This window comes from Aotus nancymaae, unplaced genomic scaffold, assembly GCF_030222135.1.
Source record: "Aotus nancymaae isolate 86718 unplaced genomic scaffold, 86718_ANA_hifiasm-v0.15.2.pri h1tg000059l, whole genome shotgun sequence".
NCBI lineage: Eukaryota > Metazoa > Chordata > Mammalia > Primates > Aotidae > Aotus > Aotus nancymaae.
This window is the reverse complement of record NW_026988473.1, coordinates 60,934,894-60,958,681: the sequence shown is the minus strand read 5'-3', so window position 1 is coordinate 60,958,681 and position 23,788 is coordinate 60,934,894. Positions and strand designations below refer to the sequence as shown.

Below are 23,788 nucleotides of genomic sequence, written 5' to 3'. Positions count from 1 at the left end.
CCCCCATCCCCAGGCCTCACGTGTCACTCCAGGGTCCATTCCACTCCCGCTCGCCCCAGGGGTTGCGCAGGCGGATCATGTCCAGCTTTTCTGATTTGAAGAAGGCCAGCAGGCCGTGGCCCAGGCGCACCTTGCGCACATCAGTGACAGCGTACGCATGGCCCTTCACCAGGCCGCACGCCAGGCGGGCCTCCATGTCAGCTGCTGTCACTGCCTGTGGAAGGACAGTTGCTCAGAAAGGCATGGCCACACTGGAACCCAGGCCAGGGACTCAGGTGCTGGAGGGCCAGGAGGCCACATGGGACCTAGAGGAAGGGACAGGAATTGCAGGGATGGGGCAGCGCTGTGTTCACAGACCTTTACAAACCCCCACAGCGCAGCAGTCTCAGTAGAGAAAGGTGTCTACGGTGGGTCAGGCCAGGGCAATGCTGGGGCCAATGTGCACTCGCTTGGCTGATTGTTAAATATTCAGGAATTTTTTCTTTTTAAGACAGAGTTTCGTTCTTGTTGTCCAGGCTAGATAGAGTGCAATGGTGTGATCTTGGCTCACCACAACCTCTACCTCCCGGGTTCAAGTGATTTTCCTGCCTCAGCCTCCCAAGTAGCTGAGATTACAGGCGGCCACCACCACATCCAGCTAATTTTGTATTTTTAGTAGATAGGATTTCTCCATGTTAGTCAAGTTAGTCTCAAGCTCCCGACCTCCAGTGATCCACCTGCCTCAGCTTCCCAAAGCACTGGGATTACAGGCGTAAGCCACCATGCCTGGCCAGGAACATTCTTAATAGCTGGCTGTTAAACATGGGTAGCTGGAAAACAGCCGTGGTGGGAGTATTTACACCACAGTAACTGGCAATTGCTACAAATCAGGGCTTTTTACTTTGCTACAGAGGCAGTTTACCAGCACACCACAGGGTCTGCTGAACTTGAGTTCAAGCTTTGCTTTAACTGGGTCTCGGCTTTCTCACCCAAAACATGAGCAATTAATGAAATCAGGACCACCCTCAGGTGCACAGACACCCACAACCCAAGAGGGTCAGAAAAGAGGTTTTGGTTGAACAATGTGGGAAAGGCTTTTCACAGCTTAGAGGGTTGGGTCTGGGCAGGCGGTTACACCTTCCAACCTCTCCCCTCGCCCGTGAGGCTGAGGGTCTGGATAGTTAGGAGCTGACCTGAGCATGGGATGTCACAGCTGTCTCCCATCTCCATCAGCCAGGGTGAAAGGGAGGGGCCGCCTCTGGGGCCTGCTGTGTTCTCACCTTGATGGAGGCACTGATGAGGCCACCCCGGCTATGCACCTTTAACATGCGCTCAAAGAGCTGGTTCCTCTTAGTCTCATCGTTGGCAAAGTCACCCTCAGTCAGGTCGATAGGCTCCGAAACTCCACCCGTGAAGTCCACCAGTGCGTCTGCTGTGTTGCCTCCATCTAAGGCCTGGTAACAGCCTGCCAGCCTGGGAAGCAATGCGGAAAGACTTCCCAGCTCAGCTCCCCAGCCAGCCTGCATCCCTCACCTCACAGGGAGGGGTCAAACAACCTGTTCCGGTCACACAGCAGGCCACAGCAGAGCCAACGCTAGAACCTAGTTCTTAACGCTTGGGCCAAGATTTAAGGCTTAAACTCCCCTAAGCCTTAGCGGCTCAATCTTAAAAAATCAGCAGTCCAAAATAAAGCAACTCTTTTCAAAAGTGCTGCCAAGGGGCAGGGAGGAGAGGAGTTACTGTTTAATGGGTGGAGAGCTCCTGCTGGTAAGAAGATTCCGGGGATGGCGAGTGGTGATGCCCACAGCGCTGTGATTGTAATAAATGCCACCGAATTGCATGTTTCCACATGGTTAAAATGAGAAGCATGGTGTTTTGTATGTTTTACACAATGAAACTGTGTTTTTTAAAAAAACAAAAACCAAGCAAGGCCACTGGGTCGGCTCCTCTGGAGTGCAGAAGAGGGGCCTGCCTCCGGGTGGTGGAGACTCAGTGGCCACCAGGGGGCTGGCTTCCCTTTCTTAGGATTGAAAGTGGAACCTGCCCATGTGTTTTCTTGGGTTTGTCTTTGAAGTTGGGAGTTTTTGTCTTTCCTTTTCCTCTCTCTCCCTTTCTCTTGCTCTGTCTCTCTGCTTCCTTCCCCTGACCCCTCCCCACATTTTTCCAACAAGATTGACAAATGGGCCTAGAGAGGAAGCAGGGAGTGGCTCCCCAAGAGCTGGCGAGGCTGGCCTCTGACCCCACCGCCCCTCCTCCCTCCAGCTTAGGCCCATCCCTGGCCTGCAAGGGCCTGGGCAGGTCACTCCCAGAGCTCTTCACAGCTCGGCAAACGTCTGCTTATGCCCATTCTATGCTGGGCTCTGTGCTGGCCATCAGGGCACAGAAGCAGAAGGCATGGAGCAGAAGGAGGGGTCGGCCAAGACAGAACGGACGGTGGACGAGAGGGAGGCCTAGCGAGCCTGGAAGGTGGGCACGTGGCCCACCTGCACAACCAGCCCCAGCTCAGCTACCACACCCCCAACCAAGGCCCCAGGCAGGGCATGGCAGCAGGAACCTTCGAGAAAGGTCCAGAATGTGAGTGCTGGCTCTGCCCACAGCAACCTACAGAATGTTGCCTGGGCCTCAGTCTTCTTTCCTTAAAATGGGAGTAACCAACATTCCTCTCCACAAGGGGCCCAGGCCTCCACCCTACCCAGCACAGGTTCAGCCGACTATGCCCTCAGGCCTAGGGGTTGAGCATGCTGTGTGCCTGCACCAGCCCCTCTCCTCTCTGTGCCTAAAGCCTTGGCTAGTGGAACACCATGAGGAGCCCCTCCAGTGCCACACCCCGGGCCTCCCACCCACCTGCCTGCTGCTGGCACCTACTTGGCATAGGCCTTCTCCACCAGGGCGCACCAGAACTCATTGCGGGAGTTGGAGTGGCAGTAGATGAGCTGGTTGTTGACTGTGGGCAGCCGGTCGTCGATGACCACGTCCACCCATTCCCCAAAGCGCCAGAAGCGGAAGTGAAAGATGCCCGTGTAGGCGTCGGGCTTTTCGGGGTCCCATTCCTGCTCCTTCCAGTCTGGGATAACCTAGGTGAGGGGAGTGGGGACAGGATGGGGGGACAGTGAGGGGATGTCTGGCTTCCTGAGGAAACAAGTGTGCATGCCTCCAGCAAATCAGAATGGAAAGGAATACTGGGTTCGGGTTTCCACTCTGCCACAAGCCCATGGGAGACCCAGTGAATCCTCCCATCTCCGGGCTCAGGTTCCCATCTCTGCAGGGCTTGGAGGCTCCCTTGGCCTCCTTCCAGCTGTGTTGTTCTCAGAGTGTGTGAGCTTCCCTCTCTTTCTTGTGCCCGCTGCAACCTTCCCAATACTTCTGTCTACATCCACCACCAGCTCCTGCCTAGGGACCAGCGCCACCATCCACCCATCCAGCCACTCCAAGGCTGGCAGCCCCACTGGCTGCTTCATTTTCCCTCCCTCCATCCAATCAGGCCGATCCAAGCGTGTCCAACCTTCTGAAATCCATCTCCTCCTCTCCATCCCACTGGTACCACCTTGGCCCAATCCCCCATCTCCTCGCCCAGGGACACAGTAACTGACCTCAGCTACAACTGCTCTGGCCCCACACAGACCAACCTGGTCCTGTCACTTGCCTAGAGATTAAGACCCAAACTCTCAATGCACTCCCCCAGCCTCATTTCTCTGCCTCCCCTCAGGCAGCCCCCACCCCTGCTCCCTGCTCCCTTCTCCAGGTTCTTCCTCCTTCTCTTCACCCAGTAGACTTCCATTTGTCCTTTAGTGACCATCCTCTTCCTCCAGGAAGCCCTCCCTGACTATTCAGATTAGGCCAGGACCCCTATCTCAGGCTCATGGCCCCTGGCATTTCTCATCTAAGATACTTACATTTACCAAGTTATAATTAAGTAACTGTGTGACTTTGAGCTCAGTGTCTGATGTTATCACTGGAATGTCAGTTCTCTGGGGGCAGGGCCATATAGGTATTGTTTCCTGCTATGCAGCCAGCACCTAGCCCAGGGTCTGGCCCAAAGAGTATGCTTAGTAAACATGCATTGACTGAATGAATGAATTCAGAGACATTGATTGGGACACTGACTGAGGCATCGATTCTATTACTTATGAAGCACCTGGGAAATGCCTGTGACCACCATGAATTATCTCCATTTAATTCTCACAGTAACCTCTGAGTAGATGACTATTATCCACCCCTCCTTGACAGATGACAATACTGCAGCCTAGAGAGGGCATGTAACTCATCCAAGGTCACACAGCTAGAAAATACACACATGCTTTGGAGGCAGATCAACCTTGATTTGAAGCTGGGATTCAAACCCAGATCTGTCTGCCTCTGAACAATGAGCTCCTTGGCACTATGGACCACTCTGCACCCAGTCCCAGGCTGGACACTGACAACCAGGTGAATCACATGGTCCCTGCCCTCAGGAGGCTCCTAGTCTGGGAAAAGAGAGAGGCGCCCAGGCAACGTGCTGAGGCTACACAGGGTGCACGTGGGGCTGTGCAAGAAGGGAGTGCCGGACCCTACTCAGCAGCATCCGCAGAGCTGGCACAGGGCATCCCCCAAGCAGATGATGACAATAGCTGCTATCTGGGCAGAGAAGGGAAAACCCCTTACTCTGTCAAGTCAGGGTGCATAACCCCTAGTCCTGCTGGGCATGGGACCAAGTAGAGCTGAGCCCGATTGGGACCATAAGTAGCTCCTTTTAGAAGAAAACAACTCCAGGTATAGGGGTCACCCTGGCACCTAGGCAGAGAAACCAGAGGTACACCAAGAGGCCGGCACTCACCTGAGTGTAGACTTCAGCCAAAAGCTGCTTTCCACTGCACGCTCATTAAGGACACTTTTGTTTGCACATCTCTTACCATCAACAGGGATGTTAGCAAAGGGAAATGCTCCCTAATGGGACACGTGAGACCAAGAAAATGAAAATCTAACTGCAGCGAGAGGTACTACTGCCCTAATGGAGCCCTGCTAGGTGCCAGGGCCAGGGCCAGGCTGCTCATAGTAGCAGCCTCACAACAGGCTGGCAGAAGGTTGCCCGTGGGCACAGTGAGGGAGGCAGGGTTCAAACCCAGGACTTCCAGCCTGGCCCACTGTCTGGAATCCAGCAAAGGCTCAACATGGGCTGTTCCTTTCCCTGACCTCCTCACCCCCATATTCTGTCAACTCTGTGCCCTTTCTAAGTAAAAACACCCTGACTCCTGGCGCTCCCTCCCCACTTTGCTTTCAGGACAGAGAGCTGCATCAAAAACAGGTCTCATGGGAGGCCAAGGCAGGTGGATCACTTGAGGCCAGGAATTCGATACCAGCCTGGCCCGACATGGTAAAACTCTGTCTCTACTAAAAAAGAATACAAAAATTAGCTGGTTGTGGTGGCGCATGCCTATAATCCCAGACACTCAGGAGACTGAGTCATGAAGCTGGGCGGTGGAGGTTGCAGTGAGCTGGGCAACAGAGCAAGACTCTCTTCTCATAAAAAAGAGGAGTTCCATACAGGGTGGGGGTTACCGTTCCCACTGAGCAGATGGAAGGGCTGAGGTCCAGGGAAGAAGCAAGATCTGCCCAAGCGCACAGAGTGACAGGTCCTCACAGGCTGCCGGGACCTCAGGAGGATCATTAGTAAAACTTGAGGCTTGGCCCTGAGCCCTCTGTGGCTCAAGGAACTGCTAATGAGGCTCCAGGGCCTGAAGATCCAGAGTCTGGAATCCCTGAGGGCCTCCATTTCCCCTCCTGCATCACAGCCCCTGCACTTGGCATGGGGTGGGCCCCAGGCCAGCCTTCTCACCCCTCAGCTGCTCTGCTGTCGGCCAGGATGCTGAGCGGGAGGGAGATTGTCCAAATAGGTGTGCTCACCCGTGCACACACACCAAAAACCTCCCACGCCACGCTGGAAGTCAAGGAAGCCAGCATAGACTCCTGGGGCCACGTCAAAGGATTCGAGAGTTTCCTGCTGTCCAAAGATGGGCTAATTTGAGCACCAATAAGGGCAATGACGTCAATGGATTAAAACGTATCCAATATGTTCAAATTCATGAGATCAGAATGATACAAAAACAATTATCAGAGGAGGATAGGGAATTAACTCATTTTTTTAAAATAGAAAGGAATGATGATATTTTACAACCACTGAAGAATGAACGAATTTAGGCAGTGGTCACTGATGGTTCCTAACCTCACAAAAAAGAAAGATAACTAGCCACGATGTGCCCCCTGAATGAAGTACACAACATTTTCCATGATGCAGCTGTGACAAAAAAAAAAAAAAAATTGTTCCTAAACCTAAATTGACCATGATAAAACTCTATCTCTACTAAAAAAGAAGACAAAAATTAGCTGGGTGTGGTGTTGCATACCTGTAATCCCAGCCACTCAGGAGGCTGAATCATGAGCTCAAACCTCTAGAGCTAATTCCCAGGTTACAGGAAATGCAGGGGACAGAAACATGTTAAACGCCACCATGAAGACGTAGTCACAAGACCCACACCATGGGAAACCCCACAGGACAAACGGCCCAGTTTCTTTGATAGATAAATTACTAGGAAAAAATAAAAGGTGGAAGAGCAATCAACCAATTGCAATTATGGACTTCTGTTTGGATCTCATGCAAACAAACTGTCAAACCTACGCATATTTATAGTACACATTAGAAATCAGAACAATTACTGGATATTTTATATTAAGGGATTATTTTTAAAATATTCAGTTGAATGTTGGTATTACGGATTTTTTTTTTCTGAGTCCTTATCTTTCAGAGATGCATCCAGAAATATTTACAGATGAAATGAGGTGCTGCCTGGGGAAGTGCAGGGGAGTGTAGAGGAAATACGACTAGCCATGGGCTGCCAAGAATGGAAGTGAAGGGCTGGGTGCAAGGAGTCCATCAGGCTGTGCTCTCTACCCTCTCGCTGTCTACAGTAGAAATTCCCCATCACCATGGACACCAGCCACCTGGCTCGGCAGTCCTCACTCTCAGCCTCATCTCTCAAACACTCCCTCCTTTGGGTCCCATCTACCATGACCACCAAACACCCGTACCACTTCAAGTCACCTCTGTGGCTCCCTCTGCAGCTCCCTCTGCCTCCTTCCCTTGTCTCTTAGAGGCTAGCTAAGCAGCAGCTTCCAGGGCCCTCCTGCCGAGCTGCCCCTCCCCCCACCCCCATCCCCAGCACAGTTGGGCAGCCCCTCTTCCTGGCACCCCAGCATGGCTCTTTTCCCTGCCCACTGGGAGGAGCTCCTTGGGGACAGGAGCCAAGTCTGACTCATCCCCAGATCTCCAGCACCCAGCACAGGGCCTGGCCCAGCTCCAAAGCTGGCTGGAGTCTTCTTGGGAGGAAAAATCCCCGACACTGGTCATGGTGTGGCCCTAACAGGCTGGTGACCTGTACACACTACTTAATACCACATTACTAACCACTGACTTCACTTTCAACTGGGCCACCTCTGAGTCTCAGTCTCCTCACCTACCTACACTACCTCCAGGACTGTTATGAAAACTAAAGGAGACAGCCTTGGAGCTCTTTCATAAAATGTAGAGAGCTGTGCACACATGAGGGGTCATCTGTGTTGGTGTACACATGTGTGCCTTCACACAACAATCTGAAAACCTCAGGGCTGGGAGGGAGCTGAGAGGTCCTGGTCAACCTTCTTCCCAAGAGGAGAAAGGAGAAGCTCCCCACCACCCCCTTGGTGCTTATGAGGCTTTCTGACTTGGGCGGACCTGGTAGAGAGGTAAGGACAGGTGGGATCTGCACCCTCCCTCATAACCCCCTAGGATGTGATTCACTAATGGCCACCCACTGCAGAACAGGCCCAGAAAGCTCAGGGTCCCACCTGTGGGTACACCACAGCATCCCTGGCTCCTGGGTTTTCCCTGGAGACTCCCACCTAGACCATGCGGCTGCACTCAAATCCTCCCAGGGTAGTGGCAGACAGGGCTCTGACCGGCTGTGTGACACAGAGAGGAGAAGGTGGGGGTCAGGAGCCCAGAGAGGGAAGCTGCAGGACCTGCCTGCAAAGGTGTGCATGTGTGGAGGTGTGTGCAGACTCGGGGCACAGGGAGGGGCTCTTTACATTTCTGTTTGGGACCCCAGAGGGCCAGGGAAGAGCGTTTCTGAGCCACGCCAGCAGGGCTGTGGAATGGGGGCTACAGGGAGGTTTCCTGTGTAACCCAGGCTCGTGAGGTGAGCCACGGGCCTTTGTGAGTCCTCAAAACTAGTGAGTCCCTGGTTCTATTAGATTCCTCACCTCTCAGCTTCTGATTCCAAGACTCTCAAACTCCCTGAGTTTCAGATGCCATGACTGCAAGAGGCCAGGGAAGTGGTGAGCACCCCTGTCTTCTTGGAAGAGCAGAGCTCTGCTACTCTCCACCAGAGACCAGGGTGTCGATACACCTCAGAGCGGCCACAGCAAGTCCTGCTCATGGGGCGGCTGAGACCTGGGCAGAGACCCCCAGCCTTGGGGCAGCCGCCCTCCCCCGGACCTCCAGATTCTCAGTCATAATGTAAAGGCTAATGGTGCCCTCAGCTGGCCTGCTCTGGGGTGGTGATGGTGGCGGAGGAGGACACACATCCCCATGGTCGCTCTCTTGGACCACAGAGCCAGGCCAGCTCCTGCCCACCCTTCCGCCCCACACCTGCCACCATCGGCACTGGCCTGTGATGATGCCTCAGGCAACTTGCTTTGGCTCTCCACAGGTTCTCCTGCACCTTCACCCGAGGGGTAACTGAGGTGAGACCGTGTGTCTATGGTGATGGGCAGTAACCACGGGCAAACTCGGAGGGAGAGTGACCGTGTGAGGACTCCGGGAAGCTCGAGCACTTAGTGGACATTCGTCCATTTCACCCTCACAACAGCCTCAAGGGATGTGCCATCACCGGCCCCAACGCACAGACGAGGAACAAGCTCAGAGGTCACCCAGGGCCATCCAGCTGTCAGGGTGGGACGGGCTAGGTTGCTCCCCGCACTGGCTCTCTCTCTGGACACAGAGCTCTGGAAAAGATAGGTCTCTTTCCCTGTGGTTTCTCATGGTTTCTAGGGAAAATAGGTCATTTGTTATTCCCTGCCCTCTGGAAGTACAGCCAGGCCTCTGATGCTGTCCTGAGGGTGGGAGGCTGGATTCTTCTGTCTTGGACACCTCCAAGAGTGGCTGGAAGGCAAGCTTGTGGAGGGTGTGTCAGGGCAGCAGAGAGCCCTGAGAGATGGGGGGTGGGGTACAGGGCTGGAGAAGGGTTCTGCGAATGCTGTGAGGGGTGTGTAAAAGGGAAACCGTGCAGGGGGGGCAGCACCTACTCTGAGGGGAGGATGAAAGGGGCTGTGAGACCCAAAAGTGGCAAGGTGGGATTTTGAAGCAGGGCTCCCTCCCAAACAAAACCACCAGTGAAGCCCCCAAGGCAGGGCTTGACTTGGTCTCCAGGAAGGGACCAGCTCAGCCCGAGCCTCAGGTGGGTGGGGCCCATCTCCCCGGTACATCCCAGGGCCAGTGTCATGGGGCCAAAGGCCCACAGGCCCAGAGCCTGGCCCACCCACACCTGTGCCCATGCCCTCTGTGACCTGTGCAGGAGGCCTCTTCCTCTGGATCTCAGTTGTCTCTGTCCAAAAATGAGTGAGTCTGAGAACGGTGCTGAGGGAACAGAGCTGTGCGGAAGGATCAAGTGAGGCGCTGAAGTCACGCGGCCCTGGGGCTACATCTTGCCCACGTCAGTCTAGCCCGGCATGGGTTTTGATAATTCCCGGAGGGCGGAGCTGGAAGGGCCATCACAGAACGAGGCTGTTCATTCTGGAAGGTCTGAGGCTGCAAGGGGGTTAGGAGCTACCTGAGGATACACAGCACATCCGTGACAGAGGCCAGACTAAAGGCCGGCACAGACCTGGCCCCACCCCACCTCTCAAGACCCTCCCCTTCCGCCCACCTCCTGCCCAGTGGCCCTGAAAGGCAGGGAGACTCAAGACGGCACCCGGTTCAGTGCCTTCCTACCCCAACCCCTCGACGGCAGTGCCCAGATGGCACCTCCTCAGCACAGCTCTCACACGCCCCACACGGAGGCAGCTCCGGGGCTACAAGAGAAACGGTCAGGGCGGGTGGCTCCTGGGCGACCTCAGGAGATTCAGTGAAGGCCCTGATTATTCCAGGCCTCCTCCTTGAAAACTGGCAGGGGCTGGGGGCTGTGGGAAATGGCCAGGGAGTGGGTGCCTGGGGCTGGGAGGGCTTCTGAAGAGGAGCAGGGCTGATGGCGAGAGACTGCACACCACCGAGGCCAGGGCACAGGCTTTATTGGGGACCTGCGGTGGGCACAGCAGATGCACTCATGCCCCGGAACAGATGGGCTGGGGAGATGGGCGGTCGGGACTAAGAGGTCCCCAGAGCTGCAGGGCGAGCTCAAGCAAAGAGGCGGAAGGGCAGGGCCACTGCGCACGGGCCTGGCCTCCCCGCATGGTCAGTCAGGACTTCTTCAAGCCTGTCCCGGAACAGGCCCCAGAGCTGAGTGAGAAAGGACCAGCACTCAGCCCACAGCCACTCTCCTACTCTCCCACCCACAGAATCTCAGCTCCAGCATGCCGCTCCAGCCTGCACGCCTCCAGCAGCCCCAGCCGCAGCAGGCAGCCCTGACCCTCCCATCCTCAGTGCATCTTTTCCAGGACCCCAAGTTCCTTGACAGCTCTGCTTCATGAGGGGAAATGTCTTGGGCACATCCCTGACTGTCTGAGGACAAAACACAGGGCTGGCCTTAAGTTAGGGTCCTGGGGACAGTGGCTTAGCTGTACCTGGCTGATGTTAGGTGCAGGTCAGGCACTCCCCAAAAAGGGGGGCTCTCTGGGCCTATGCAATGTGAAGGGGAATGATTCTCGGAGCCAGAGCTGAATCTGATGAAAATTGTGCCTCAGTTTCCCCATCTGTTTGGTGAGTGAATTGCACCAAATGATCTCAGAGGTTAGCATTCTGCCATCACACCACTGCTGCCTGCAGTCCGCTTCTGACCATCAGACATCGTAACTGCCCACACCCTCCCCCTGCCCCCCCCGCCCCCCTCAGCTACACTGAAGAAGCCCAAGAAATGACAACAGATGCTGCATCAGGATGAAGCCCTTGCCTTCCCTGACCTGCAAGCTCAAAATAGCCTGACTCCCCAGCAAGGGACACTTGAGGCCCTGCAGAATCCAGCTCCTGCAGAATCCTCTCCAGCTCCAGGGCCTAGGACCCTCCCACTCAAATTCCCGCAGGCAAAGGGAACCCCCTTTACTAACCCACTCCCTGTTTCACTGTCTGAACTGCTGTCTCCTAGCTCAGAAAGCCCCGGGGCCAAGGTCCTCAGGACCAGGACCCTGTTAAGAGCCACCCTTAACCAGCAGCAATGACCAACAGATAATCTAAAATTACACCTGTTCCTTGGGCAGAAATAGACCCCTAGAATATATCTGTATGCATACAGCACACTCTCTGTCATGGATACATGTATGTAGAGACAGATCTCTGTGTAACCTCCCCCTTCACTCTCCACACTGAAGTCAGGCCCAGAAGAGCCAGAGCTGGGCCTATATAGCCTCCAGGGAGCCAGACACTCTCCACTCCCCGAATCCACCCCTGCAGCAACCCTGCCCCACATCCTGAGGGCTGTCAAGGCGTTATGGGACCAGCAGCCCGGAAACAGCCTCCAGCAAAGGGCACCAAGTCCAGGGGGCAGTGAGCGCCGGCTTGCTGGACTCCCTGGGGAGACTGCCCCATCACCTCTGTCTCCCCGACCCTGGAGGAAGTGGATGCCAGGTTTTTCAATCTCTGTCTCTGTGTCTCTCTTGGTCTTTCTCAGTCTCTCTCTCCCACAGTGAAGCAGAGAGAAGGCAGATGGCCCTGGCCTCCCCGTCCATGCACACTGGCCCTAAGTAGGCCTCTGTCATCTATAGCAGTGCAGTGGCTGGTCCCGCTTCTAGACTACAGAGCCTTGGAATCTTCCTCCTGTGAGCCAGAGTGCTGGCACCAGGCAGAAGCAGAGGAGGAAGGGCATGGGACTCAGGGGGCCTCTGGGCAAGCTGAGGACAAGCTGAGCAGTGAGAAGAATGGCCCCAAAAACACAGGGGGAAGGAAGCAGGGGAAGGGGAGAGCGCAAGTGGGTGAGAGGAGGGTAGCAGCCGGCAGCTGCCATCAGAGCTGGTTAAAAACCACGGAGGCCTTGAGGTTGGCGGGCTCCACACCCTCGCTGAAGGTGATGAGGAAGTACATGACCTTCCGGATCTTGGCCAGGTCCGACAGGCGCTCCCCAAACTCCAGGGCATCGGCCTCGTTCCAATCCATGGCATCCGAGTCCTCCTTGCGCCAGAAGATGGCAGCGGGGTCCAGCAGCTGGCGTGTCATGAGGTTGGTGAGGTCGGGCGTCCAGTTCTGCGAGGTGCCCGTGATGGTGACCTTGCCCGGCTTGTCCAGCACAACGTTCCAGCTCTCAAACTGCAGCCGCTGCTGCTGGGCGAAGTCCAGGCGGTACACGGACTCTGCTGGCCGCAGCAGCTTCTCCCCGTCCTGGCGCTTCTCCCCACGCTGCTTCAGGCTCTCCACGCGTAGCCGCATCTGCCTGGTCAGGTCCTGGTCCAGGACTAGTGGCATCTCCAGCTGCAGCTGCTGCGGCCTGTCCTCTGCCATGGCCCAAGTGCTGCTGCCGCCAACGCCAAGGACTCAAGTGGGCTGGAGCCTGGGGCCGTGGAGAGAAGAGGCCACCAAAGGGGGAGCCCGCCTACTCTTTTGCCCTTCCCTCTTCTCCTCCCCTCTTTGCCACTGGCCCTTACCAGCCCCACCCTTTTCTCAAAATGGGACGTGTGTGAGGGGCGGGAGTCCCCATCTGCCTCCTCTCCAGTCGATGCAGAAGCAAAAGCAATAATGCAGGCCCTGCAGGCAGGCAGGAGAGTGGTAGGCTCCTTGGGGACCAGGTCGCTGATGTCAATTGCTGTGGCAACCACCCTGACTACCAGGGCCAAGCTGGGCACTGGCTTGTTTGTGAAGATGGAAATACTTCGTAAGCGCGGGGATGGGGAGGGTGGTAGGGAGCACTCCTCACTGGAGGTACACAGGTTGGAGAAGTCAGGACCAGAGAGGGCTCAGCGACTGAAGATCTGAAGTCACCCAAGCCAAACTCTGAAGCCACCCCTGACGCCTGCCTCCCCCTCGCTCCTCCACACCCAATCACCAAAGCCTGTCGATTCTGCTTCCCAAACACCCTGGGAACCTTCCCCTACAGTCCCACTGCCAGGATCACTGCCTGGCTACCACATCCCTCTCCCTGACCCGGGGGTCTCAAGATTTCATGAGCATCAGACTCACCCTCAGGACTTAACACACAGATTGCTGGCCCCCGCTCCCAGAACTCCTGGTTTATCAGGGCTCTGTGGGCCTGAGAATCTGCATTCCTAGCCACCTCCCAGGAGACATGTTGCTGGGCCAGGGACTGTGCTTTGAGCATCACTGACCTGGATGACACTGGCGGCTGGCCCTGCCGCAGCCCCACACCATGGCCGCCACAGGACCAGGCTGCACTTCTACTCACACCCCACCAATTGCTCCACGTGAATTAATCCTCAGTTTCCCCCAGGAGACTTGGGGCTGAGGAAGAAGCTGGCAAATGTCTGTAACTCCAGGGCCCAGGGCGGAACCACGAACTCAGCCATTGTATTGGGCAAATGAAAGAACCGGGGTGTGTGAGTGGAGCTGGAGTGGGGGAGGGGGTGGGGGTGGGAGTTGAGGCGAGGCTGCCGCCACAACATGCCACACACAGAAAACAGGACAGAGACACAGGCCAAGGTGTAACAACGGAAAACAATCTGAAGGGTCTAGTGGACCACAAGCATGTCAATTGTGAGATGGTGGCTAATCAATCAGTGGGAGCCTGGACTATCTGAACAGCAGAGGGGCACCAAAGGAGACAGAATACCCAGTCCTGTTAAAAGCACACTGCAAACCCTGGGGTCAGTTCTGGGGGTCACTGGCAGCAATTCTCCCAAGGGTACTTGAGAGAACCATACAGCTAGATAACAAACTGCCTGATCCTCACAGAAACTTTTGCTTTGTAGCTGGAGGGGCAGGGGAGAGAGGAACAACTTGGCTAAGGAAAGGCTTCCCTTTCCTCCACATGGGAGCGCTGTTTCTGTCCTTCCCAGCACCACATTCTGCTTTTTATTTGAATAGTTGCTTAGTTTTTGCCTGTGACGCACATGCCCCGAGTGGGCAGGAAGTGTGTCGGGGCCTGCCACACAGAAGGCCCTCAGAAATGCTTGCTTGCTTGCTGAATGAATGAATGACACTGACAAGGGACAGGTGATGTGCTGGACCATGGGGCCCAAGGCCAATGCCAAAAGAGGGTGGGCAGGTGGGGAGACAGTACACAGGTACTGGCCAGGGCCAAAATGAGGAGTAGGGGCAGGTGTGTGTCAGGGTTGGGAGTGAGGAAGATGCCTGGAAGGGGAGGTCAGAGAGACTGGGCCTTTGGCTGAAGACCTCCAGGGAGAGAAGTTCTGGGCCCAGGCTGTAGCCGTGGCAGCTGAAGGTGAAGGCTGATGGAGAACTAAGACCAGGGTAACAGGGCAAGGCGAGAGGGCAGGACGTTAGCCACACGAACACAGTAACACCTGGGACACAGCAGTTCTTGGGGTAGAATGGGCTGGGAAATGGGAGGAGCCAAGTCCCTTGTGCCCAGGTGACTGGCCAGGGCAGCTGGCTGGTGGAGACAGCAACACAGTGGGCTGAGGATGGGAGTGCAGTGAAGGAGCCAGGTGCTTATATGGGGATGCCGTGGTCCAGAAGCAGCACTGGGGAAGGAGGATCCCCTATTTCTGAATCCTGAGGGAGGGGGTGAGGGGGGTATGATCAGCTTCTACTGATGAGGATTCAGGGGCACAGGACCCCTGGGGAGGGACTGGGTGAGGGGCACTGAGCTTCAGGAGGCTGATGGTGGAGGAGGGCGGTTGTGACAGGAGCTTAAGCCTCACAGACTGGGCAGGAGGGAGGAGTGGTGGGAGCCAAGGGAAGGCCGGTGGGGGAAAGGGATGGAAGAGGGAGGGGAGCAGATGGAGGGGTGGACTGAGGCTTGTGGCCAAGGGAACAGGCAGGATGCAGGAGGCTGCAGCTGGGGTCTGAGCCCACTGATGTCCATAGACCTCTGCTCAGCCATCAGACACCTTGGGAGGACCCACCCAAGGCTGGACGTAGCAATGAATAGAGAGGAGAAAAGTAAGCTCTAAACCTGCAGATGTCATTGCAAAAATGCATATAAAAAACAAAACAAGGCCGGGCGTGGTGGCTCACGCCTGTAATCCCAGAACTGTGGGAGACCGAGGCAGGTGGATCACCTGAGGTCAAGAGTTTGAGACCAGCCTGGCCAATGTGGTGAAACCCCATTTCTACTAAAAATACAAAAATTAGCTGGGCATGGTGGTGTGCGCCTATAATCCCAGCTACTGTGGAGGCTGAGGCAGGAGAATCGCTTGAACCCAGGAGGCGGAGGTTGCAGAGAGCTGAGATTATACCACTGCACTCCAGCCTGGACAACAAGAGCGAAACTCTAACTCAAAAAAACAAACAACAACAACAAAAAAAGCAAAACCCTCTTTAACACCAAGTGGAAAATAAGACTAGAAGGAAACACAGAAAACCCTTAACACTGGTTGTATCTGAGGAATGAAAACCTTAAGAGACTGCACATCCTGGTACTTTTTCAAGCCTTTCATCCCTAGTACCTACTATGGTTCTCGGGGCGTAGCTGGTGTTCCATCCACGTGCACTGAAGGAACTGCTCGACAACTAAAAAGCAGGAACTGCTAATATAACCGGGGAAGGCACAGAGTGGAAGGCACTTTTAAATGCCCCACGGGCCCCTCCCAGGCCTCACCTAGGGTTGCTCTCCCCAGCACTCCCTCCTAGAGACACCAGGCATGCGACTGAGACTCTGGTCACTTCCATGCTTTTTTTTTGGCCAGGCACCTGCCTGACTCCTCCTGGGCCCAGGCCTGGCCCCATGACTCACAGCAGGCATCAGGTCTGCCCCTGTGCCCAGGGCTGCCACAGGCTCCAGAGAGGTGAGCTCACACCAGACCTTGGCTTAGGCCGGGCCAGCCCCAATGGCAAATGTTCAACCAAACTGTTGCATCCTGATTTCAGGTTCCTAAAACCTGGTCACCTGAAGTCCACTGCCCTGCCATCAGGGAATGTACCATCGAGTCGGGAGGCTGAAACGCCCCCATCAGGGACCCCATTGGAGCGGGACATGAGGCCAAGAGATGTCTGGCAGAACAGAGAAACAGGTGGGGCGCCTAAGAGGGCGCAGAGAGTGCGAAATGCAAGGGTTTGCCTTCCTCTGGCCCCTTTAGTCCTCTCGACTCTGGGCACTTGGAAAGGTCGTTTACACTGAGGACAAGAGCAGGAAGGTGACCTGACCGAGGTCACAAAGCTAGCAGGGGACCCGGCCAGAATCAAATCCAGGTCAGGCTGGCTTCGAATCTTGTGAAGGGTAAGGGTGGCTTCCTGGAGGGGGTGTGCGTGTTGCGGGCCTATGTGTCGAGGGTGTGATGCTCAGTGTGTCTGAGGCTCAGAATCCCCAAGTGTGAGGTGGGGAGCTCAGGCTGGGCAGCCCCTGCACTGCCCTGCCATGGAGAAAACAGGGAGGCCCTGCAGGGCAACAGGCCCAGAAAGTGAGGGGTGACAACAAACAGAGCCCAGTCAGCAGGGACGAGGGAGGGAAGGCTCAGTAATGAGCTCCCCAGGGCCCCGAGCCTCCTTCCGGGACCCATGGGCTAGCACCACAGCAGCACCGGAGGCAGCGTGCAATTAGCCAGGAGCACCCAGACCCGCCCCGGCCTCCCCGGGACCCAAGCTGCTGTAGGAGATCAGCCTCCTGGCCCTGGCAGCCTCCCAGACCAGCCAGGCCAGGTGTCCCAACTCCCTGCAACGGGAACCTTTGGCCCATAGATAAACACAGGCCTCAATGGCAGGCCTCCTGCCTGCAGTCCTGGGCCTTTTCTTCCTCTAGTTAGAGGTGGAGCTGCACCAGGAAACACCTGGGGCCAAGCCCAGGGTAGGACACACAGCCTCCCACCAACAAACAGCCCCAGGAGAGAACCCGGTGCACCAGCCCCAGTGCCACGAGGCCCTGGGAGGTCTGGGCAGCAAGGCCGACCTGGAGCTGCTGGGTGGCAGCTGAGTCCAGCAATTTGGAAAGGAGCTCTGTTCCCAAATCCTTCCTGAACCTTCTCTACTCCAGGTCCTGGGGGCTCAGCAGGGACATATGCGCTGGGCCAGTTCTACCTGTGGGGAGCTCACCTCACTGGGGGAGGTGACAGATAAACAGGCAATTACAGGGTAAGGCAGGAGGAGGGGGCAGCCCCACAGGATCCCCATGTGCCCCTTCAGCCCCTGGCTGAGCCCTCATCTAGCACAGGGTGGGTGGGCTCTAAGGCAGGGGACCTGGTTCTGGGCTCAGAGAAAGGGGTGGGAGCCTGGAAGCTGGAGAGTGAGGCCCAGCCCTACACCCAGAGCACAGAACTAGGCCCAGCCCTACACCCAGAGCACAGAACCAGGCCTTCTCTAGGCCTTGAGGCGCAGGAGTGAAATGAGCTCATGGGTGGCTCTTGGAAGCCCTCCCAGCTCAGATGCCCCACGAACACCCACATCCGTGTGCTGCAACTGTGGCCCCTGCCAAGGCCCCAGGACCCTACAACAGGCAGCTGCTCCTACCCTAAAGGACCATTGGGGCCAGACCGCAGGGACGCCGACCCTGGAGTGGCTTTGAGAGGTCACACCCTGTTCAGCAGACTCAAGAGCAAGACACCTACCAGAGTCTCAGCCTGCCCAAAGGCACTGCTCCCTCTGATGGCCAAGGGACACCTCAGAGGATGAGGAAAAACTGTCTTGCACAGGAGTGCCCATATGTCCTATGATGTTAATCATCATAACGCTGGTAGACACAGCCACCTTTGGCCGAGCACCACGCCGCACAAGGCACACTGAGTGCAGCCTCTAGTCCCACCCTCACCACTCCCAGAGAGACAGCTAGTCCGACTGTCCTGATTTTGCTGATGAGTAACCTGAGGCCAGCTCCAAAGCTACCAAGTGGTGAGGCTCACGGCCAAGCCTGAGAGATGCAGATGTCCAGTGCTCCTCAGCCCCGCTGCCAGCCCCTCCCACGGGACGGCAGAAGGGCAGGGATGAGCAAGCAGCAATGACCAGAGTCCCCCTGCAGTCCCTGCCAATAATTCTGCAGGGAGTCAGGGTCTGCCTCCACTCCAGCCTCCCCGCCTCCTGTGCACTGAATCTAAGGCCCCGCTGCCAAGTGCTGGGATAGGAGTTTGAGTTACAGGAACAGAGTCCATTCTTTCCTACCCAAACCCTTGGGCCCTGGTCCAGAACACCGGCAGCTTGGAACTGGGAGTTGTGACGCTGGGGATCACCGACCCACCCTCGCTGAACAACTGGGAAAAGTCAGGCCCAGAGGAGGACAGCGACCAGCCAAGTCACACATCAGGTCTGTGTCTGTCATGGTCTCCTGAGCCCATCAGTGGTGTCTGCACACTAAATGTGATGCACACAGCTTCCACATTTCACAGGTATGTATTCATCTGCCGAGTGTCCCCAACAGTGGGAAGGGGACACATCAGAATGACCTTGGGATCCACACAGATTCCCAGCGCCTGCCCCTGGGGTCCCCAGCTGGAGGGGGAGGGAAGGCAATTCTGACACTCAGCCAGTACTGGGGGCCCCCACCCCACGCCTGGCAAAGGCTTTCAAAAGTCTCATTTGTCACGTTCAGCTTCCGCCTGTCTGGCAGTGAGGGCCTCGGGCTGCGTTGACACACCCCAGCACCCGGCCCCACCCTGCCCCAGGCCTCACCTTTTGCCACAGCGACTCCCGGGAGGCAAGTGACGAGCAGGCTGCCACAAACCAGCAGTTGCCCACCTGGCCCTGGTGCAGGTCGTGGGAGCTGATGCCATCCACAAAGAGGCGGGGGTCCTCGCAGATGTCCTACGGAGAAGACGAGGGGAGAGCATGAGGGGCAGAAGAACACGTGGATGCCCCTGACGGCAAGAGACCCCACTGTTGGCGTGGAAATTCACCCGCCTCCAACCACAGACTCGGGGCCCCATGCAGCCCATCTGCTTCCCATCCCAACTGCTCCCGCCTGGGATGCCCTCTACCCTTCCTGGCTGAAGAGCGCTCTTCTGCTAAATGTATGCTAATGAAGAACCCGTGGGAGGACGTCAGAGTGCCAGAACTGGGGCACTGCCTTCCTCCTGGCCACTGCGCCCCTCCCTGACCAGCAAGAGCTCCATTCCCTTCCTTCCCCAGAACCAGCAGCCTGAGTGCCCACCCCCACCAGCCCGCAGGGGTCCAGTCCAATCAAGTGGGGTGGGGTTTCGGGCATGGCACAAACACCCAAATCACATGTGGGGAGCACAAAGTGAGGGGCCGATGGGGAGCAGTGGGCCAGGCCCCAAACAGCACCTCCCTCACACAGTCTCATCTGATCTGCCCACCCGAGGAGCGAGGAGTTACCACTGCATTGTATGGGCGAGGAATGGAGGTTCAGAGAGGGACTGTGACTCGTCAAAGGCACACACAGCAAGCAAATGCTCAAGTGGAGCAAAAACTCCTTTCTTTCTCTTTTCTTTCTTTCTTCTTCTTTTTTTTTTTTTTTTGAGACAGTCTCACTCTCTCACCCAGGCTAGAGTACAAGTGGCGCAATCTCAGCTCACTGCAACCTCCACCTCCTGGGTTCAAACGATTCTCCTGCCTCAGCCCCCAAGTAGCTGGGATTACAGCTGTGCACCACCGCACCCAGCTAATTTTTATATTTTTAGTAGAGATGGGGTTTCACCATGTTGCCCACGCTGGTCTCAAACTCCTGACCTCAGATGATCTGCCTGTCTTGGCCTCCCAAAGTGCTAGAATTACAGGCATGAGCCACTGCACCGAGCCTCCATTTTTATTTTCTACGGAGACTGGCGGGCACGACCCAAGGGGCTGCTCCATGAGACACAGCCAGGGAATCCAGCCAGGGCAGCCGCTGGGTAGGGAATGATCCGTGAGCAGCTGGCCGCTCTCAGGCCCAGCCTGCCCTAATTTCTGGAAGCCCCTTGCTCTGCCTACCAAGAGAGAGGCAGCCCAGGAGGGCTCCAGGACCAGCTGCCCTCTGCACCGACCCTGCCCAAGGAGCTCTGCTGGGCTTTCTGCCTCGCCCTGCAGTGGGAGTGTCTTCCTTCAAAGCCCCTGAAGCAGTGCTGTGAACGGGAAAAGCACGGGCTTTGGCTTCAGACTGGAAACTGAATTCCAGCTCTTTGCTCTGGTGAGCTCTCTGGGCCTCAGCTTTCCAATTTACAAAGTAGGAACAATGATTTCTTTATGTTGTTGGATTTTGGGTTTTGTTTTATTGGTTTTTCGTTTGAGACAAGCTGTGGTTGTGTCACCCAAGCTGGAGTGCAGTGGCACAATCATAGCTCACTGCAGCCTCAACCTCCTAGGCTCAAGTGATCCTCTGGCCTAAGCCTCACAAATAGCTGGGACTATAGGCCAGCACCACTACATTCAGCTAATTTTTAAATTTCTTGTAGAGATGAGGTCACTATGTTGCCCAGGCTGGTCTCAAACTCCTGGTCTCAAGCAATCTTCCCGCCTTAGCCTCCCAAAGTGCTAGGATTACAGGCAGGAGCCAATGTGCATAGCCAATAATTTCTACTTTGCAAGGAGGAACCAGAGTTGTAAAGTGCCAGCCCAGGGCCTGACCCAAAGCGAATGAAGGTCTGTTTCAATTTTCAGCTGCTGGGAAGCTATGCCCAGACCTCTATGGGTGGCTCCAGCGCCAAGAGATGCACCCAGGAAGGGTCAGCTCACCCTGTGTTCCTGCAGCTGTGAACATCCCACCCCCAGGCCTGAGCCAGGGGTGGGGCCTGGCCTGATCCCTAGCCCTGGCCCCGGGAACAGAGCAGGCCCCTCCTCCTCTTCCATCTCCTCACTAAGCTGAGAGGAAGCAACTCCTCCCCAAGGGGTCGTGGGTATGGCGGAGGGTGGGGATAGGCAAACACTGAGACATGCTTTCCATGTACCAGGCACCCTGCTGGGACCACAATCCATCCTCACCATGGCACTGAGAGGTGGGCAATATCCCTTTTTGCAGATGAGGACACTGAGGCCCAGGGAAGTTGAATACCATGCCCGGGCCACACAGCACGGGTAGGTGGCAGCAGCCCTCTGCCTGCCTCCACTCCAGCAGGCACTGCTGAGCTAGCTCCAGCCCAAGAGCTTCTGCAGTCCTACCACAGGCGGCCAGCAGAGGGTGGCAGAGGCAGGAAGACAGAATTAGAATGCCTGCTCCCTATGTACTGGCTGTGCAACTTTGGGCCTCACCTGTGCAGAGGAGATAATAGAAACAGCTCCTGCTATGTGGCAGGGCTGTGTAGGGAATCTCCAGATCATGGAGCGGAGCAGGTGGCAAGGGAAAATGGGGCAGAAGACCCCTAGTTCCACCAAGGTGGGACCCTACGGCCCCCTCTGCCCAGGAGAACTGGAGTTTTAGAGGGGCAGAGAAAGGGTTAGAACTCCCCTGAGGGCATGAGCAGTTCCTGAGACCTGGCCCTCTTTCCAGTTGGCACCACAGGGTGCCCCAGGGCCAATCTGCAAGATGGCAGAGCACAGGCCTAGGAAACCAGTGAGGCTACCTGCTCTCATCCATCCCCAAAGGCATCCCCTCAGGAAGCACAGGCAGGAAGAAGGGACTTGCCTCCCCGCCCCGCTGCCCTCCTATCTTACCTCTCAGCCCTGGCCCACAGCCAGCCCATCCTCTGAGCCAGAGGGAGCTATGACTTAGCATCTGCTTCCCTGAGGCCAGGAGGGCAGGCAGATCAGGGAAGGGAGAGGGGCTTCCATAGACCTCATACCAAGGGAAGAGAAACAGCTACCACCTGGCATCACCAGGGTCTAGAGTAAGAAGTGATTCAGGTGTCCCTCCACTTCGGATCCTCCCAGCCAGTGTCCCAAGACAGACACATGACTGCCCCATCCCACAGAGGAGGAGGCTGAGCCCAGGATAGGGCAGTGATGTGCAAGGCAACTAGGCAAGTAAGTGGACCGATCTGATAGGACACCCTAGGTCTGCTGGGCTCCGGAACGGGGTCTCCCCACACTGAGCACCACAGCAGGGGCAGACCCAAGGGGCGGATCTAACCAGATCTGGGCCCCAGAACAGGGCTCTGGCCCCAGCCACTTCTCCAGTCCTTGAGAGACAGACTGAGCTTGGGAGTCACGATTCCCAGATTCCATCGCCCTGACTTGCTGTGGCAGAGCAGGGACCTGGGGGCAATCGTGCAGCCTAGGAGGGAACAGACAGAGCAGAAGGCAGCCAGGCATGTTCCCATTGCCAGGAGAGGTCAGGGTCACCAGCTCTAACCAAGAGAAGCCACCTGAGGTTGGCGGCACCTGGAGTCTGCTCTGGAATCCAGGGGCCACCTTGGGACACCTGGAAAGGAACAATAATAGAAATAGCTCACAATAACTGGGCACCTGCTATGTGGCAGGCCCTGTGAAAAACAACCCTGTGAGATGGGCACTGTTGGCGCCCCCTTTTAATGGATGAGGAAACCAAGGCACAGAAAGGTTAAGTCACTTGCCCAGGGCTTCACAAGAAGAGGTGAACTGAAATTCAAATTCAGGCAGTCTGGTGGCAGTCTCCAGGTGGGCTAGGTTTTATGGGTGACAAAGCCAACCTTCCTTCACCTGTCTCCCTGCACCTGTCCTAACCCAGCTTACAGGGTGTCTCACTAGATAGCAATGAGACTAAGGGGTCAGGAAAGCCCAGGCCCTCACCCCTGCCATCGTAGGGCCAGGCTTCTCAAGCCCAGTGTTTGTCCTTCCACTTTTCCTGGGCCACTGGCTGGACATAGGTCATAGAGTGAGTCAGAGAAAGTCTCTGCCCACAGGCAGGACCCTTGAGAAGCAGCCAGGCCCTGACTCTCCATGTGAGCAGAGCTGTGACAGCAGGAGCCAGAGAGAAATCAGAGGAGGCTGCCTGGAGGCAGTGATGCTGGCAGAGCAGGCATGGAGAGTGCTGATAGGCAGGGAGGTTGAGGAGGGAAATGGGGACTCAAAGTGTCCTGAGGCAGACGCTGCCTCTGAAACAGTCCTCAGGTGCCCAGCCACCTGTGCTCCCTTTAATCCCTGTCCATACTCGCTGGGTTTCCTTAGGGTCCCCACCACCAGCCTGTGAGCTCCCAGGCAGGGCCCAGGCCTGACTTTGCCCACATCCAGGCTTAGCAAAGCTTGGCAGGTTCCACTAGGGCTGCGGACAGGTCCCTGGGAGGGAGGACAAAGTGACCTACAGTTTTGGGCTGTATGGGAGTTGCCCCTGAGGGCTGGGGGTTGACCGCTCCTCGGGTCAACATCGCTCTAGGACAGCCTTCTGCACCTGCAGTCACCTCCCCTGCTCAGCCCCTCCCAGCCTGTTAGACCAGCTCCACCTGACAGGCCACAGCCCAGTCCTCCTCCCTCCTCCCTCCTCCCTCCACCCTCCTCCCTCCTCCCTCATGGCACAACAAGAAATTCAGGTTTCTAGTCCTGGTGTACAAACGGGAAAATACAGCAAAGCAGCGGACTGGATCCACGCATCCTGGGCTGTACCTGCAGAGGCTCCCTCCACATCTGTCCTCCTCCCCCACTCTTCACCCCAGTCACCCCCTTCTGGAATCTAGAATCACAGAAAGAATCAACTAGAGAGCAGGAATGAACCCCATCTCTGAGCACATGCCCAGAAGGGGGTCATTCCTGGGCAGG

The 23,788-nt window shown here is 56.3% G+C and overlaps 2 protein-coding genes across 3 annotated transcripts in view; both read right to left on the bottom strand.

Annotated features, from left to right (window-relative positions):
- The window catches only part of CAPN5 (calpain 5), a 55,676-nt gene that overhangs the window by 10,503 nt on the left and 21,385 nt on the right, over window positions 1-23,788 (bottom strand). For both annotated transcript variants that reach the window (XM_021671815.2, XM_064365317.1), the window contains exons 3-6: window positions 18,860-18,991; window positions 2,845-3,053; window positions 1,260-1,452; window positions 21-214 (exon numbers count right to left, since the gene is read on the bottom strand). In XM_021671815.2, coding sequence (XP_021527490.2) covers window positions 21-214; window positions 1,260-1,452; window positions 2,845-3,053; window positions 18,860-18,991 — 728 coding nt within the window. The remainder of the gene's footprint in view (window positions 1-20; window positions 215-1,259; window positions 1,453-2,844; window positions 3,054-18,859; window positions 18,992-23,788) is intronic.
- Window positions 11,047-18,842, bottom strand: OMP (olfactory marker protein). The gene has a single exon (XM_012469607.2). It carries the CDS (start codon window positions 12,629-12,631, stop codon window positions 12,140-12,142), a length of 492 nt encoding a protein of 163 aa, XP_012325030.1. The 5' UTR covers window positions 12,632-18,842; the 3' UTR covers window positions 11,047-12,139.

Coding starts and splice junctions, on each gene's coding strand:
- OMP (XM_012469607.2), bottom strand. CDS start 12,631: ATGGCAGAGGACAGGCCGCAGCAGCTGCAGCTGGAGATGCCACTAGTC.